At 37.7% G+C, this 18,095-nt stretch overlaps 1 protein-coding gene across 1 annotated transcript in view; it reads right to left on the bottom strand.

The window, feature by feature from the left end:
- LPGAT1 (lysophosphatidylglycerol acyltransferase 1) overlaps nucleotides 1-18,095 on the bottom strand; it is a 67,466-nt gene that overhangs the window by 21,518 nt on the left and 27,853 nt on the right. Inside the window, exons 4-6 of the mRNA XM_072856883.1 lie at nucleotides 17,558-17,676; nucleotides 10,883-10,978; nucleotides 7,162-7,435 (exon numbers count right to left, since the gene is read on the bottom strand). Coding sequence (XP_072712984.1) covers nucleotides 7,162-7,435; nucleotides 10,883-10,978; nucleotides 17,558-17,676 — 489 coding nt within the window. The remainder of the gene's footprint in view (nucleotides 1-7,161; nucleotides 7,436-10,882; nucleotides 10,979-17,557; nucleotides 17,677-18,095) is intronic.

Below are 18,095 nucleotides of genomic sequence, written 5' to 3' on the forward strand. Positions count from 1 at the left end.
TACCACACACATGAAGAAGTCTGCAACACACAGTCTGAGGCACACTCTAAAAGCCATAGTTATTAACACCAACTAGAACACATGTGCAAGGACTGACTCATGAGTTTCTACCTGCATTTCATGTAATTTAATTTGCATTTAATTTAATTAAGTGTGAGAAGACAGTTACAGCAACACTATCACGTATATCTATCAATTATTTTAACAAGCAGCTAGTGTTTTCATGGTGCCTACTCAACAACGGAGTTGTACTGCTTCGTTACAAATGCAAATACACTACCTGAATAAGGCTAGACAGTATTTCCTAATATTTAGGTTATGAGTTATTAGTAGCATGTGATGTGCTATTCCAAAATTTGACCAAGTGCAAGCTACACAGGTCAAGCTGAAACATCCAGTGTCACCTTCTGGAAATACAGTATTTTAAAACCCTGACAGACACGTGAAATGAGAACACGAGGCCCCATTAGAGACTTCAGGCTTGCCAGCATCATGACAGAGTGCTTGTCAAGTCTCTCTTAAGACAAGTACTAACTACAGAGTCCTTCATTTTAAAAGTAGCAATGTATTAGAGAAAAGCCAACATGAAATTAATAGTAAATCCACAGAAGTATTCATTTAGAAATTAATTTCAGAACAAAGCCATTCAATTTATTATTTTCCCAGATGTAAAGTAAGAATGCATAAAGACAAGTAAATTGTCTAAGTGAGTAAGCAAAAAAGATAATTAATTGCAATTAAAAAGTGCCAGATGAATACGGGCACATTATCTTATTATTTACAGTAACATGTTTTAAAATCATTTATTAAATATTTAGCTAGTATTTCAAACTGTTCTTTCAGTGGATAATGGTTCAAATTTCATTACAGGAAGACTCCTGCAGTCCTCTTCTGTGCTGATTTCCTACCTTCTGCTTTTGTGGAGCAGAGTTGCTGCATGGATTCCTCAGACCAGCTCCAAACTCACCTCCAGCCCCTTCCAAGGCAGGGTGGGGAGAAAAACCTGCCTCTGACAGCCCACCAGGAACACCAGGTTAGGGGAGGGGGAAAAAAGGGGGGGAGGGGGGGAATTCTGAAGGTAATGTCAACCTCAATAGACCCTCCTTTAGAGCAAGAAGGTCTTAGTGCAGCTACCTCCATGTGCAATTACCAAGACGTGCCATCAAATCACAGTCACAGCCATATTTCTGCATGCACTGGTTTAAAATAAGCCTTACATAATCATCCAAGATCTCATGCTGCCAAAAAACCTAAGTCACCAAGAATTTCAGAAAATTAATTTTGAAATAAATCTTGCTGTCCTTTTTGGGGGGGTTATACTGCGTTGTGCCCTGCTCATGAGCAAATTTATTTTAAAGCCATGAAGCTCTAACAGATCCTGAAACTGAAAGAGACAACTGCACACAACACAAAGTGGTAGGACCTCAGTATGCCCGAGGATGCTGCTTTCAAGCCTAAGCAGACCTTTGAACAAGAATAAACCCTATTATTTTTTTAAACGGAGAACACTAACAGGGACTCAGAACAGAAAGACTGCTGCATGAGTTATAACACGGTGTGAATCCCAGGTCTGGTATTTGTAGCTGAAAAAAAGGGAGCTGTGTATACCTGTTCAAGAACTCCTCGTGCCAAGTTTGGCTTGGCCAACACAGCCACAGATGTTTCTGACAGCCAAACCCTTTTGAACTTTCTACCTACCATTAAAAGACACCCTCATCCTTTGTTTCTAGTACCTGCTGAAAGATTGAGCAGCCTGGCTGCCTGAGACTTTAGCAAAAGAAACTGCTGCAGAGGCCAAGTTTAAGCTGATCTCTCCGAGGACTAGTTTTTCTTCTGTGGTGTCAGTCTGCTTGCTGTTTTCAGCACAGGTGGAAGATTTTGATTTCTCAAATAGCCTCAAAATGTTAGCAATCTGATTCTTTTTAAATAGTACATAAAGGTTCAAAACAGGCCTGCAGGCATCTGTCCTACACAGTTGCATCCATACCACGTAGTAATAATGTACTTTAGTATGAATGGTACATACTTGCCTTATGAATGCTATGACAAGACTGAACAATCATGTATAACAGTAGCTTTCTGGCCTAGACAAAAAAATCAAAATAAAATTTAAACAGTCTCCTAACTTGTTTTTGGGCTTGTTTGTTTTTTTGGTTTTATTTTTTTAAATCACCAGCAGAGGCAAATCTTCATAACTATTTTTTTCCTTATTTTTGTGCCACATGTGGATTCAGTGATAGCAAGTTGCTTCATATTTAGTCATGAAGCAACTTACCATCAGCATCTTCAAGACTTTCAGGGCTGTGTCATCCTCTATGGTCCTCTCACAGCAGATACTTGACTGTCTACAATGACAAATTTAGTGGGGTTCAGAGCTTCTCTTCGTCCCCTCTACGTCCTCCCCAGGGGTTACTCTCACAATCAATGCTAAAAGCTGGATTTGACTATGCACAGGACTTTTCAAACCCGCCAGCAGACCATCAGTGTTTACCACTGAGAAAAAGAGCAAGTTGTAAAGACAGGTTTCAGCAGCAAACCTTGCCTCCGGCCAAGCTCTGGATGGTGCAATACTGCCGGATTGCACCCAGAGTGGAAAAGAATGCACCAACTAGGCATGAATCTGAGGACCACAGGTCCCACTTGAAAAAGAAAATATTTACTAGCATTCACTATTTTCAGGTGTGGTTTCCTGAACACTTACGTCACTCTAAACGCAGCCAAAAGAGGCTGTTGCCTCCCCCTGCATAGCAATGCGTTCTTGTAACTTGCCGCTTGTCCTCTACTTGTCCTCGTGTGATCAACTGACCTTAAAATTAACTCTTTTCCCAAAGATTAGCTCTCAGATTGAACATCTTACTCATTATCCCAAGATCTCGCCATAACAAATCACCTGGAACAAAACAAGAAGCGCCTTTTCCAGGATAAAAAAAAAAAGCCTTCCCACATGTTATTCAAGTCACATTCCTCATGTAACAGTGAATCAAAAAGTTTGATTAAAAAAAAAAATCAATTATGAAGTCCAGTGTCCAGGTCTGCAGAAGGGAAAATTTAATTTCTCTGAGAAAAAGCATTAGAACTGAATGTACTGTGCTGCATTTGAAAACAGTAAGATAAGATTTCAATATGGCTCTAACCAAGCTCATAGCAACCTCTTATCAGACAAAAAATTGCTACATGGTAAAATAAAGCAGAATTTAAAAAAACATACTAGAGCAAGGCTGATCAAAAATAAGCTCTGGAACACGTATCTTCAGCGAACAATTGCTCCAAACTCCTTTGAATTGCCAGCTGTTAGAACATTTTGCTAGTTCTAAAACTCACAAGAAGATAAATTCTTATTAACTGATGAAACATTGTACTTGCAACTATGTCAGAGACTAAGCATTCCGTTAAAAAATTAAACAAACAAACCAAAACCATAAAATACCCCCCGGCCCCCCATCAGTCCCTACAGGGTTAAGGTGACGATGGTTACAAATCAAGTATTTTTATGCTGCCCATATTTCTATTCTGCACTAAAACCTTCTCCTGGAACACAGGCACTGGCAGCAGCGCTCTGTTTGGGGGGGCACAGCACATCTGCCCAGAGGGATGCCTCCATGAGACACCAGAATTAACTTATACCATCTTTTCAGGGTCAGACACCACTTAACAACATTGGCTGTACTTTCTAGCTTCAAAAGCACTCAAGCCATCAAGTGATAGTACTACCTTTTCTATACTTTTTTCCATCCTTCTATTTATTTAGGAATAAAATCATACAATTTTGCTAAAATTAAGCAAGTGTTTCAAAAAGGCAGCAAAAGCAACAACTGTTTTAGTCATTTAATTTAGTATTTACCAGCAATAAGTTAAATTTCACCCTGATGAAGGCTAGTACTTGGGACTTTAAATATGAAAGAAGGCTTGGAAAACTGTTAGGAGGAGGAAATTAGGAAAATAGAGGCTGCTTGCCTTGGAAAAGCAACCGATAAAGAACTGATCAGTTTAAGTACAAGAATAATCAAATAGTATTGATTGTCTAGCTCAAGAAGGTTTGCTCTTCCTGTCACTTTACAGAGGAAGAATCAGGTAATAAACTGTGGGAAATTTATAACTAGTACAAAATTAAACTCAAAAGGGGATTGGATATTAAGAATACTAATAACATAATTAAGGCTACTGAAATTTTGGGGAGGCTACTGAACACTTCACAACATAAGCCCACCTCTACCACAGGGATGACAGAAATCAGATTAGAGACCTTACAGAAGACAGACAGATAATGTAGCATTTAGCTGTTGCACAATTCTTGAACTACTATTTGAAGGCCGTAACTCCAGAGACATTTGATGTACAAAAGCAAGCTACTGGGCCGGGGAGTGGGGGGGGTGACATGATGAAACAACTGTATGCAACCCAGTTTGTACCAAATTAGGGTGCAGCGTAGCAGTACATTAAAAATGAACCATCTTTTATTACAGTTGCTTTTTTCATCTTTTCTTCTTCCACCCAGTATTAGACATCATTCCAGTTGAGAAAGTAGAACAGTATAAAATCTACAATGGTATAAAAGCTACAAGGATAATTTTAAATGACTTAAGTACTAGTAAAATGACAGCACTCAAGAACACCGCAACTATGTATTGTGACTCATCATAACATAGCTACCCAGGAAACTCAACAGGAAGGGGACATAATTTTTGATGAGGAGTTACTCTTAATCTATAAGCCAATTTAACTAAAATCGGGTGGGGGAGGGAGGTGAACCCCATCATTATAAGTAAAGCTTAGGGGTAACAGAAAGATTGAGAATGATAAATAATGGAGAAGAAAGCTTATTATAGTAAACTGAATAATTTGGTAACCCAGGACACCAGGAACATTGTTAAATAAGACAGTATAGACCACAAGAAGTGGCGCAGAGGAAAAATGTCTTCAGTGAACCGTGAATTTCAAGTGCAATGCTACTGACACACAAGCCACTTCCCAAGCAAAGGAGTACAATAATAATGTACAAAAAGTTTATATGCAATCTCTATGTAAGACACTGGTGAAACCTTTACTGTATATACTACATCTAGTTCTAGCACCCACAACTCAATGATGGTAACCCGAAGAGGATACAGGCAAGTTTGATTTCACTAAGCCACGTTTTTTCATGTGGTTAAAAAAAGGGAAAGATAAGAGAGATAAAAAGTAAAGATGATCACTAACTTGTTAGGCTTCTAACTTTATAATATAACCATATCAATTCATACAATTATATTTAATTTAACTGAACATTCTTCAAAAATTTTCTGAAGTGGCAAGAGTACAGTAAAAGCATTTGGAAGGCAGAAGATTAGAGGAAGAGTCTTCTGAAAGGGAAGTTTTACCATGCTAGAAACATTTCTGTAAGCTTAAGAGAAGAGAGGACTTAAAATACCTCAGCTTCATATGTATCCAATATTACTCTTTCCTATCATAAAAAAAAGTTTACTTTCACTTCTCTTTTTCATCCCTTTTATAATGTTGTCATGTCCATTACCCTGAAAGAATGATAGCTAAAACCACACATTTCTTTCCTATTTCTGCTCACTTATCTTTCCTTCTGTCTTTTGAGTAGGATGGACAGATGTGGTTCCACTATACCTGAGACAATTCCTTTATTTTAGTACCCAGTTAGGTCAACTACTATCAAATGCTCATTTCTCCAGAGTCTGAATCATGCCACTCACGATTCAGAAGCCAGGTTTGATGTTCAGCTAAGCTGATAGCAATCTAAGAGTATGAAAATATAAAATTGGTATTTGATGAGTGCTTTTGGTCCCCTTCCAGAACTAGAAGGCCTGTAATTCACATTTGGGGAACTTCTTACTTTTCATACCTTTTTGCCTTTGAGACAATAAATAGAACAGGAACAGGCCAAATTTTTCTCCTCAAAAAAGTAACTTTTAACAAGGACTAGGGTATTCTGTTTCTCTTTTAATCCTAAAATCTTCTAAGACAACAAGGGCTTTCTTCAGCCTTTCTTTTCCGAATGTAGCCTGAAAGGAAATATTCTGATGCATTCCACAGCTTGATTTTCAGTTCATTTAAAGATCTTCCCTCCAGTTCTGGAAGAACATCATCTCCATTAATTTCCTATGTTGACAAGATTAACTTCAAAACTAAAAATCTGGAAGCAATTTCTGTATGAGGCTTCCTGCTAACCCTGAAATTTGAACTTCAGCACAGAAAAAACCCAAAGTCATCTGCATATGTGGCTCCATTAGGATGGATCTTTGGTTCAAACTGCTAAACAATTATAATAATTTGGCTATGGAAATACCAGCACCACCCATCAATAAGAAACCACCACAAACCCCCAATCCATTGTTTCCATAGTAAGTAACAGAAATCCACAACTAGGATAAGTAAGATATAACCCTGCTCTCTGAATGTGCCAAGAAGTTAATTTTAAAAATTGAGAGACTAAAAGCACCAAGTCCCATAACTACAGGCATTATTTATATCCCAGCTATACTTTCCCTTACAGCCCAGGCGTCCCAGAACAATAATGCAGCAGGAATATTCTTATTCCATCATAAGTCTTCTAACATAAGACAGCCAAAACAATCCTTCAAATCTAGTCATCAGTGACAGTTAACTCCAGCAACAAAATGGACAGTCATCATAAAAATCTGTAAAGAATAGAAAAACTTGAACTCAATAGAAAACAGTTCAAGAAGAGGAATGAAGTATACACTACTGGATGCAAATAAACTTTTAAAGCCAGGAATAAAAATTTGAACATAGTTTGCATATTCCAGAAATACTTTTACTATAGTTCCATACTAGCATAAACCAGTGCAAGCCATAAATCGTGCTGAAAGGAGCAGCCCACCTTCTTGCCCACTCCAGGTGCTCATCCCAGTATCTGCTCTACCCATCATGTGTACCAAGACAAACATTCATGCAGCCACACTGTAGGCGAAATCAAATTAAAACCAAGGTTTTCTTTTTTTGTGTGTGTCTCAAGAGAAAAAAAATAAACTTAGTGGAACTAAAAGCAAATATGAAAACATTTATATAAATATGATGGTGCATTATGGATGTATTTGACATTTAAAGAGACCAATTCAACACAAAATGTTTTGTTTAACTCAAGTCTTGGACATTTAATTTGCTTTTTATCCACAAGAGTGAAGTGGTCTTTACCTTTTATCACAGCGTCTCTACCTCCTGGAGTTCCATTTTCTTGTGGTGCTACAAGTGTTTTCAGAATTACTTGTGTTGCCCCAACTCTCGGCAGGGTGACATGTTTAAGAAATGGCAAATTGTTTTTCTTGGCAAATGCCTGGCTTGTTTCTCTCCTTTTCCTAAGAAAGCCACCCTCTGGAAATAAAACAATCCATTTCCGATTACGGCTCCTGTAATATTTTTCTAGATGCTCCTTGAGTAACACAAGCTGCTGGTCACGGTGTGCTCTACCCTGTAAGGATAAAACATTACCTAAATAAAATGAATGCTTAAAAGAGATAACATTAAGATAGATAATTATTACATTTCTATGATTTCTCTCTCTTTTCAGATACACAAATAAGCCTCTATGAAAACACAAAACAATGTTCTCTGAGTACCTGCTGGTGGATGAGTTAATGCCACTTTACAGAAAGGCTGGAAAAAAGCCCTTGAAATTGAGGACAAAGCTCCCGATTTGATGGCTTCTCTGCAAGAGCAACATCCAGACTGTAAACGGGAACTCCACATAACAGGAGGATGTATTTACAGAATTCCCTAGTTGTTACTGGGTCCCAAGTTGAATTTGCTAAACCAAATTCTGCAAAGACAATCTAGGGGTCAAGCTATGATTTGGAGGTCCACGTATCATCAGTAATTTCTGCAAGCCAAACAGTATCTTTGTTTGCATATCTTCTATGCACCCCTCCCTGCATCCCGTATTAGAATAGCAGAGGTATCAGAAGACACAGCCGGACCTCGAGATCAGGCCCGAGTTCAGTTACCACAGCAGAACCACAGATTTATCCCAAACCTGCACTGCTTGAATGCTTAGTCTCAGCCAAAATCAGCACACTGACGGAAACACTTATTGTTTTGAGGGGGGGGGGGGGGAATAAATACTGGGCTGTGATGTTTGCAGGTTTTCTTCCTCTAGGAGAAACTGTTGAGTAGGAACTGATTTTATTTGTGTGAACTTAAAGAAAGCCTACAACAATAAAAATTAGATGCCCTAGTCAACAAGATATTGTATGACACCAGCTTCTTTTTTGATAGTTAGCTGTATATAGGGTACAGCCAGGTGATAATTAAACCTGAAGGACCAAAGGGAGGAGGAAAAAAAACACCACACACCACAAAAACCAGACTCAACCCTCATTCATTTCTCCTCTTTGATGTATTAGCACAACTTTTTCACTTAAGACAGTAAGATTTGTCCTTAATTACTACAGAAATATCTTCAATAACAATCTTTTCCCACTTTCATACACAGCAAGAGCAAGCTACCCAAATTTTCACAGGAATTAATTTACATCAATTATCATTTTTGCGTGCTCCAAAGTGACTTTGCCAAATCACTCAAAAGACACAGGAGTCCAAAATTTAAAATCACCTCTGCTGAGGGAAGCTTAATTCTCTGAAATATCAACAAAACTGCCACAAACCTTCCACTCTTTGGTGGTTAGGGTTTTTTTTTGGCAGGGAAGAGGGAAAGAGTGGGGTTGAATGGAAGACAACAAGAAACAGTATTTTATTGAAGACAAGTTTTGTGAAAGTGTTTCTCCTACATTTTGAAATCACACGATTGCAATTACTTCCAACTTACCTCATGAAAGGGAAGGAAAAAGCTCTGCCTGCTCATATTAATGCAATTAAAGAGCAATATAAAAGTTCCTCAGTTAAAACAGTCCTTTCCCACCAGACCACAGGACTCAGGGATAGCACAGTAGTTAAAAAAAACAGCAGTGAGCAATAAACTTTTCACACATTAGATATTAGAACTCTCCAAAACCTGGAACCTACAAATCTAACGAATACCACTGGTGGATAAATTGCCATTTAGCAAATACTATGAGGTTTAAGATGCTACTGTGATACAGAAAAATCTACTGGACTAATGGGAAAAAGCGGAGTGTTTTAAAGCAACCATGACAAGTGGAATACTGAAGAGTCCTGGAAGATAAAACACAATTAACATACTGTCCAGAAAGAAGAGAAAGTAAGTCATACAGAAGCAGAATTAGCTCCTTAATACACAACCAATTCTTGAAGACCATGGCTAGTTGATCACCATCACAAGGAACGGGCTCAGCCTTCTTTCCTTTAAGGAAAGAAAACAGGTAGCAGCAGACTGCTGACAAATTCTTTAGGATGCCATGCGCTTTGTATCACCAATATGGCAAGTTACTGCCAGACACGGTTTCCAGTAAACTTTTCAATGGGAGAAAACACTTCTAGTAGACCTCAGAAGCATTCCTAAAACTGCCATTGGTGCTGCTCATGAAAATGAGGCTAATATACATTTTTAACAAATAGCAAGTATTGTACCATGACCAAATCACATTATTTTACAGGGGGGGGAAAAAAAAAACCAATGAAGTATTTGCTCATCCAAATATTACTAGGGCCTTTCTATAGTTAGGCAAAGGATCATTACTCACTCACCTTAAGTGTTTTTTCTATACCCAAAGGCTAACTAACAGCCAAGAAACATTTTATTTTCAACTGGTTTATATTTAGATGCATGATGACATCATTTTCTCTGTGATGTTGCATATCTCAGCCACTTTACAAAAATGAGGAAAAGCCCTAGTTTTTGCAGCTCAGTAATGGTTTGGTTTTGTAACTGGAATTGCAACACCACATTCAGAAATTACAGCTAACAAGCTGACAGCCATGTGTACCCCAAAATGTGTATCTTGTGAATTTTAACTACTGAAATAGATTTATATTTTACAAAGTATCAAATCCTGTCCCTTTCCATACTCTCACAGTACACAGTTGTATATCTCTAGAGACCTTTATTTTATCACCTAACTTTGCCTTAGGTTTTCTAACCATGCCTCTAGTCTTAGTGAGAAATCTCACTTTAGCTGCGATTAAGTATTTCTTTATTTCATTCTGAGTAAATTACCTTCTCCTTCTCTGTAAAGTGAAAATTCATTAATTCTCTCTGGCTGCCCACAATTTTAAGTCCAGACAAATAAAAATAAGGAGAGGAAAGAAACGTGTATGCTGGATGTTGCAGTTCACATGTCAGCAGGCTCATCCTTATCATTGTACTTCTAAGTTTCTTCTTTTAGAGTACAGTTTGATCAACAGCTACCAAACAACAGAAAAAACCCCAAATTCTAAGAAATAATTTGAGGTTTTCACGCCTTAACATTTGAGATGCTGGGTGCAACACACATTCTTTCCTGATGCTTGAATAATAATTAACCTTCAAGAATCAATTAATTACTATTTATGCAGGTACATCACTACCTTAAACTGGTCTACTACCATGTCACCACCAAAAGGGATGGTCCTGTCTTTCCTTATCTGAAACTTTGACAGTCAGAACAGTGACCTAACCAGACTCATTGCACAGCTTCAAGGTCACTAAGGAAAGAAGAGAGGCGCCAACAATGGGCAGTCAGAAGCAGAGAGACAAAAAGGACTGTCCATGTACTTTGCTTGTATACCTCTGTCATAAAAGGCTCCCATCATAACTGGGTTCCGTAAACATTTGTGTCTGGGCAAATAAGAAAACAAGCTTGGAAAAAAAGCAGTTTCAGAACAAAGCTCTACCCAAATACACACATTACAGCATAGTTATTTCACCCTGCAAACCATCCAGGAGGCAACGAGTAAGTCCCATAACACCACAATGTTCCAAATACAAGGACAAATCAAAGCACTATTACGTGTTTCCATTTACCTGTCTTATAAAGAAGTCTCCATGGATTAGAGACACAATGCCAAAGTTTGTATACTTAAAAATATGATCCATCAGCCACATCATCTGACGGACAACCTGAAAAGTTAAAAAAAAAAAGTTTAGTAAGTATCAAGTGCAGAGAATTATGTATATATTGGTCACATTCTTGTCACCCTCACAACAAATAAAACTAGCAAACACATGGAATAAAGTCCTACATGCCTCAAAGTATAAAGCAGCACAGGTGCTACACTTCTCCCTCAAGAGCAGGATTAAATAGCTGCCTTTTTGTAATATAATATACAGTTCTACACTTCTAGCCATATGCTAGAGTAATTTCTACTCCATCTTTTCACACAGGTAGTGTAATGCTTCTTACTGACATACCACCACAATTTTAAGCCAGTTGCAAACTAAAACCATTTTCAGTCTTTGTTAAAGTATGCAAAACAATATAGATCTATATTTGAAATCTCCAACTGTTCTAAGTCTACCACAAAAGCATGTTTCCTTATATTTTTTTGTACTTGGGAATTTTGGGGATGAGATCGTGTTGTTCTCGTGCTTCTGATGTGCATGTGTTCCATACAAGCTCACTCTATCTTTGAACAGCAGCATTCACTGAGACCTATGTATAGCCCACACACCATTACTGGTTTCTCTCATGGCAGAGCAGCCACATGCATCCCTGGAAATTTCATTAAGTCATGCTCCTTGTCCCAGCCAAGAAGCACGGTGAGAAGGCAAAAATAGAAGTTGAGCCACTAGATTCACTTTGACCATCACTTCTTAACAGGACAGTTAAGGCAGATACTATACCTGTTCAGTCCTTTGAGATTTAAAGTAAAAGAATTACTCCAGAAGTAGTAAATAACAGAAGGGAAAAGCTGCTTCTCTCATAAGGTCTTTCCCCTCTATAGCTGCTACATGTAGATTTTGAGAGGGGTAGGAATTGGCCCTCCAAAACTGGAAAATCCAGTGTCTCTTACATGCTCTCAATCATATAGGAGGCTAGCTGCCTTTACTCTTCCCTGTAAGGCCACACTAAGACTGATTCAAGTTCAGTGAAACTTAAAGTCATATAACATAGTACTCTTCCATTTACCACTATCAAAAAAGCATACGGAGAACCTTGACATTTCTCTGGTAGTCAGAGAATCGTTTTTTGAATCTTAAAACAGGCACCTTCTGCTTGGCCCTTTCAGTTGTTCAAGATATGTAATTTGAGGCAAAGACAGAAATAAAGCAGTCTAAGAAATAAAGATTTCCACTAGAAAATACAATGTATTGTTCATGTATTAGTTGATTACATCTACTGCTGAAGTGGACTCTACGCTTCTCTCCAAACACCAGAGGCTTGCACAGTGACTGAAATACTCAGAATCCACATCCATGCCTTCAACAATACTCCTAACTAAATAGTTTGATACAGTGAAATATGGTGGCTTTTACCTGTTTTCACATCTTCACATATCTACATGGAATTTGTAGAAAGAAGCAGATCATGTTTCATGCAGAAATTTTGTTTTGTAAAAGCAGCTCAATAATTTGCAATTTGTATCTAGAATTGCACCAGTAAGTCTTTCTTCCAAAGAAATCTAATTATCTCTTGGAGTGTTCCAATTACCTATTCTCCCGTTTGACCACAGAAGCTATAAATGAATCCTGGCTTATATATTTGGAGAAAGATAACTGCCACATACCCTGTTTCTTTTACTTATCCTTAAACAACTGCTCAGCCAGATGCTCAGCAAAGTGAAGTTTTTACACACTTGCAAGAACATACCTGCCAAAGAGCGTTTAAGATAGCTATATGTCTAAGGCAATAAAGTATCTCACAGCGAAATCTGAATGTCACATTTAGAAGCTAGCTATCCTTGCCTAAGAGCACATTAAGAACACCTCGACTTTTGTGGTTTTTTAATATTGGCAAACTTTCTATTTGAAGATCTTGGATAATGCAAGAGCACCCATTTCTGGACCCTCTAGCATCACTGGAAGTGGAAAAGGAAACGATGTCTGAGAGAAAAGGACAGCTCTCAAAGATATGAAAGGTTTTGCTTTGGAAACAAGCATCCATTTCTTCTCTGTGACATGCTAGTATCCTTTCCTGTCTGCCAGTGGTATTTCTTACTAGATGCTACACATCCAAGGGAACAAAGACACACTACGTATTTGTGAGTGATAAAAGAAAAATTAGTTCCTAGATATAACTCCCCTCTTGAGAAAATATTGGTGAAATGGTTTCTCACACACCTATCCCCAGGCCTGTGTTAAGTAAAAGAGAGGATCCTAAAGCAGAAATTCTTCTCTGCAGAGATTCACATTCTTTCAATTTCAGTAAATTAGAAAGCCTTAGGGAGCGGAAAAAAAAGAAAGAAAAGGTGTGCCCTAAGGACAAGAGTTGGAAAAAAGCATCACTGAGAGGTGTTATTGCTCTTCAAGGCACTACAATATCAAAAGTTCATGCCTACGCACCAGCCCAAAGACAACAGGCTGGTGTAGGGAAACATATCCTTTGATAAAAACACCACCAAAATTCCACTGATGATGATTTAGCCTGCAGCAGTACCCGTACGACTGTCAGTATTCATCTACTACTTTGGCATTTTGACAATTACTGTTCTATTATATCAAGTAGAAGTTAAACCAACATAATCTATTTTACTGCAGGAGATAAGCAAGCTTAATAATCTGCTTCCCTGAAAAGAAAAGGTTTGTGTCTTTTGAGGAGTCAACATTGGTCCCTAGATGTTCTATGGCAATCCTGGAGGAGGAATTCTTGCCCAGCAATGCTACTGCTTCTCTCCTCCCATACCACTTTTTATTGTCTTTTTATTTAGATGACGGTAGGTTTATCCTGAAAGTTGATCATTGCTCTTCAGAGTCTGAAGTCCATCTCATCACATTTTAGGTGACACAGGGCTTCTAACTAGCACCCCTGGACTTCCTCAGTCTTTTTGAGAAGGAGTGATGCAATTGTGTCAAAGATCAGTGTGACATACAAGTTATAACTAAGACAAAACATACAGGCAGTTTGCTGCAAGTGGGCTACAAAGAGGCAAACTCCAGAACTCAGTGATTACAAATGTGCCTATAAGCCTAAGCAGTGGTAAGAAGCACAAAGAGGAAATATTTTTATGTATGAATTAATCAATATATACACACACTCTAACACACAAAATCAAAAAGGAGGAGTTCAAAGAATAGGACACAATTATCTTGTTTGCAATCGAAAGGCAAACTAGATTAATGGATAGTCATTCTGTTCTGCTACCAAGGGCAGAACAGAGGACACTGCAAGATATTGGTGGTGGCTCTTCCATTTTAGTATCCTCAGGAACGAAACAATGCTTATCAGATGAGTGTCTTAACACTTGCATTTCAAGGAGGTTTAAGCAAAGACATTCAGAAGTGCTTTGAGCACAGATTCATAGTTGTTTATGGATTGAAAGAATTTTTGGATGCTATTTCAGGTCCTTTTTGTTTCATCCTTTCTGCTTAAATAAGTTCAGAATGTAGAAAAAGCTTTTACCAATTTTATAAAAACATCTAGGTGCCTCCTATTTACAGGCCCACTTTCATTTCACTCTACATAGATTTCATAACAAAGCAACCTCAATAGACTGACTTTCATCTTTCAAGCACCTCCAACTTAACAATGAAAGGCATGAAACAATGAAACAAAAAAACATGGGAACGCATGTCTTGAAACTTGCACTCAAACAGCTGCAAGCCCTACTTTTTTCCTCTTCACTGCACCCTTCCTGGCACTGCTTTCTGCTGTAAATCAGAAAAAATAGCCACATTTATCAGTCCTAATCCAGTCAGAAAGCAGTAATAGCAGCATTTTAACCTACTTCTCTTTGTTAAACACATAACCTTTAATGTTTATGAGACTTCAACTAAGTTACTAAGTTTGTTTTAACACTTACTTTCACAAACAAATTGGAACCATTTCTTGCACTATATAAAAAGTGTAATTAGATCACTTCTGATTCAGCTGAAACCTTGCTCTGCGTGGCTTGTCTTATGGTAACATGTACTAGTCAAACAATACCAGTCCAGTCCTTCCCTTAAAATTAGAACTTCTAGCTAAGCTCCACTTCCCTAATTCACATAAGTGAATGTGAAAGACAAGAAACATCTTAACACATGTATTTTAGCTTACTGCTTAGTGAGATAAATTTGCTTAAAACAGATAGGCTACGCTATCATTTGTATATAAGAATTTATAAAATACTAGAAAAAAAATACCATCACAGTTCCTGACATGGCCCTTAGGAAACACTGTCAAGTTGCAAGAATGTTTCAGTATTCTACCTCACTACACAGAAGAACACAGAACTTTAAATTGAACACTTCTGATGTCTTAAATTAACATTTTTTTTAAAAGCAGCACTAAACAGTAAGCGCTCGTGGATTACATCTGGTTTCAGTCTGTATTGGCTAGCAAAAGCAAGCAAAAGAAATTTTGGACTGCTACAGGAGGAAGGTCTTCCTAGTTCTGCCACTGCACCATCACCGCCAAGAGGCTGCCTTTGGTAAGCTGTTTTACTTCTTCATATGCCCTTTTGTGTGAAATGGAAGTGAGCCTTTCACCTTCATAAAGTACTCTGAGAGCTAAAAAGTGGTGTCTGAGTGGTAAAGTGTTTAGGAATTAGTGCAGCTTAACCATCCTAAACGAGATAAAAACAATTATTGGAAATTACTATCTTGTTACTAACAGATGAATATCAAGGTTGTGAAGGACTCCATGTTAAGTTTAAACTGTATTTAAAGAAAACTGCCTAATTTAAATAGTTGCCTATTGTATAATGATTTCTTTTGGACAGGTAGGTTTGGTTTTTTTTTTCCCCTCCAGTGGTTTCACAGTCACTCAAAGTAAAGACAATTCTCTTCTGCTCAGAAATATGAAACATACTATTTAAAAACACCAGATTCAGCAAGTTCTATCAAGGATAAACTATCCTGATCTTTCTCATTATTTTTAGCCACTTGTACTACTCAAGCTATATTTTAAGCACATGTTGAAGCTAGTACTTTTTTTATTTCTCTCTTAGCTAAAAACATTAAAGCCATACTAGGCTCTGGACATGTATAGTCCAAGAGCAATGACTGCAATTATTTAAGGGAAAAAATAGCAATTTTAAGGATGTTTTGCTTTTCTGAAAACCTGCAAACCTAACAGTTTCCATGGTGAAGATTACTTGCCATCTCAATGCCTTCCTCTATTTTTAACATCTTCTACGTTCACTGACACTTACTCTGTCTTGACAGAAACTTTTTAGCTATGGAGTCAAACAGGATAAATAGGGCTTAGATTTAAATATACACTAGTATACATACATGAGTCAATGAAGCTCTATGATATTTAAAACACCTGGGACATCAATAGTCAAGATTATATGCAATACATATCCACTGGACTATACCCTCACAGTCATATCTTTATCATAAGATTGTCCTATGCATAATTTTGATGAAGGGAATTAAAGAGTGTTTATTCTGTCATTCTGCTCATTGGGATACAGTACAGAATACCATCTATACCTAACTTCCTCAATTCCAAAAGAAATTAAAGACTTTTAAAACACAGTCTTCTTTAGGCTACAGTAGAAAGAAAGAAATTAGTCTCTGCTCAATCTTGAGTGGCATTTTCGTACTTTCTTTTTTGAGTTTGGTTTGTTTTTTTGTTTTTTTTTTTTTAAGCAGATCTGCTGTCATAAGATCTGGGAAAATTTCTAAAAAATGTTAGATCACTGGTAGAGATACAGTGTATACACAATCTATATTAATATACACTAAGAAAAACAGTGCCAGTTACAAGTTGTGCAGATGCAACAAAAAGCAGTTGTTGTTTTCCTTGTTTCTTCACTGTATGATCGCAAGAAAGAAGACAACACTAAGACAGACACAGCTGATGCTTTCTTCAGCTTGCCAGGTATGTCTCCCACCCTTTGTAGACTAATCATACATACCCCCTTCCTCCTGATTTGCACATAAATTTAATTTCCTGTTCAGATCCCACTCGCTAGTTTCCAGCACTACACTCCCTAGATGTGAATTTTCTGAGGAGCAATGCGTGAAACAATTGACATTAGTTGCACTTCTCACCAAGAAATGCTTAAGAGTTTGTGAAATAAGAGCTCAAGCAATTTTGACTTGAGCTAGCTAGCTTAGCTTGGACATGCCGTCATAGGGAAGTCACTTTCAGTTTCTGAACTCCTACCAAAACCCCATACACAACTTGCTTCTAACTTTGAGAAAAATTCCATGCTGGAATAAAGTCATAACCAAGAAGCTTAGACCTGGGTTGGTTTGAGCAAAGTTGGCATGAGTTGCACAAGGGTATGAGGTGAGAGGCAAAAGGCAGGTACATTATTACCTGGAAGGAGATCTGCTTCCCTCTATGTTAACCTAGACTGGATGCACACTGACTCATATCGTATTTGTCCTTCTTCAAAGGCAACATTGATGGTCTAAAACCTGCTCCAAGCTACTGGCTGTCACATTGAACCAATTCTAAACACAAAGCTTCCTATTCAGGGTCTTGAAATTATCTGGTAGATTAACTCAGAAAAGTCAGTCATCAGTACCGCACACAGATGCAAGCACACCAGAGGTAACAGATCGCATACACAGAAGCTATCCCACTCCCCGGTTGTAGCCTACCGTGCCTTTATCCTGAAGGCACATCATCAGAGTGCAGACGTCACCCGTTGCTTGATGGTTCACCAGCACCATGGCTTCATCTTCTGATACTGCTTTAACATCATCACCCCATTCCACTACTATTAAAAAAAAAATAAATAAAAAGGTAAATTTTACAATGACCACATGGAAATTTTACTATCAACAAAACAAAAAACCCAAAGACCTCATACCCAGACAATTATAATACAGAAACCTACATGCTACATGTCAATTTAAATTGGCACATAGCATAAGATAGGAATATTAGCAAGACCATTTTTCCAAGCAGAGGGTATCCAGCTTAGGTTTAAATTGCATGCGCAGAATAAGAACAAAACAAAAATACTCTACCAGAACATATGCACAGAGATTGATCTTTTTGTGTCATTACACCACTCTATATTTAGGGTCTCAAAATTACATAAGCTTTTGACCCAGCTTTCAAATTCAACTGTCTCACCTCATTAGATGAAAAAAAATCATGCTGTCAAAAATGTTTTTTTGTTGTTTTTTAAAC

Source organism: Ciconia boyciana, chromosome 3 (genome assembly GCF_034638445.1).
Source record: "Ciconia boyciana chromosome 3, ASM3463844v1, whole genome shotgun sequence".
In the NCBI taxonomy this organism is placed as follows: domain Eukaryota; kingdom Metazoa; phylum Chordata; class Aves; order Ciconiiformes; family Ciconiidae; genus Ciconia; species Ciconia boyciana.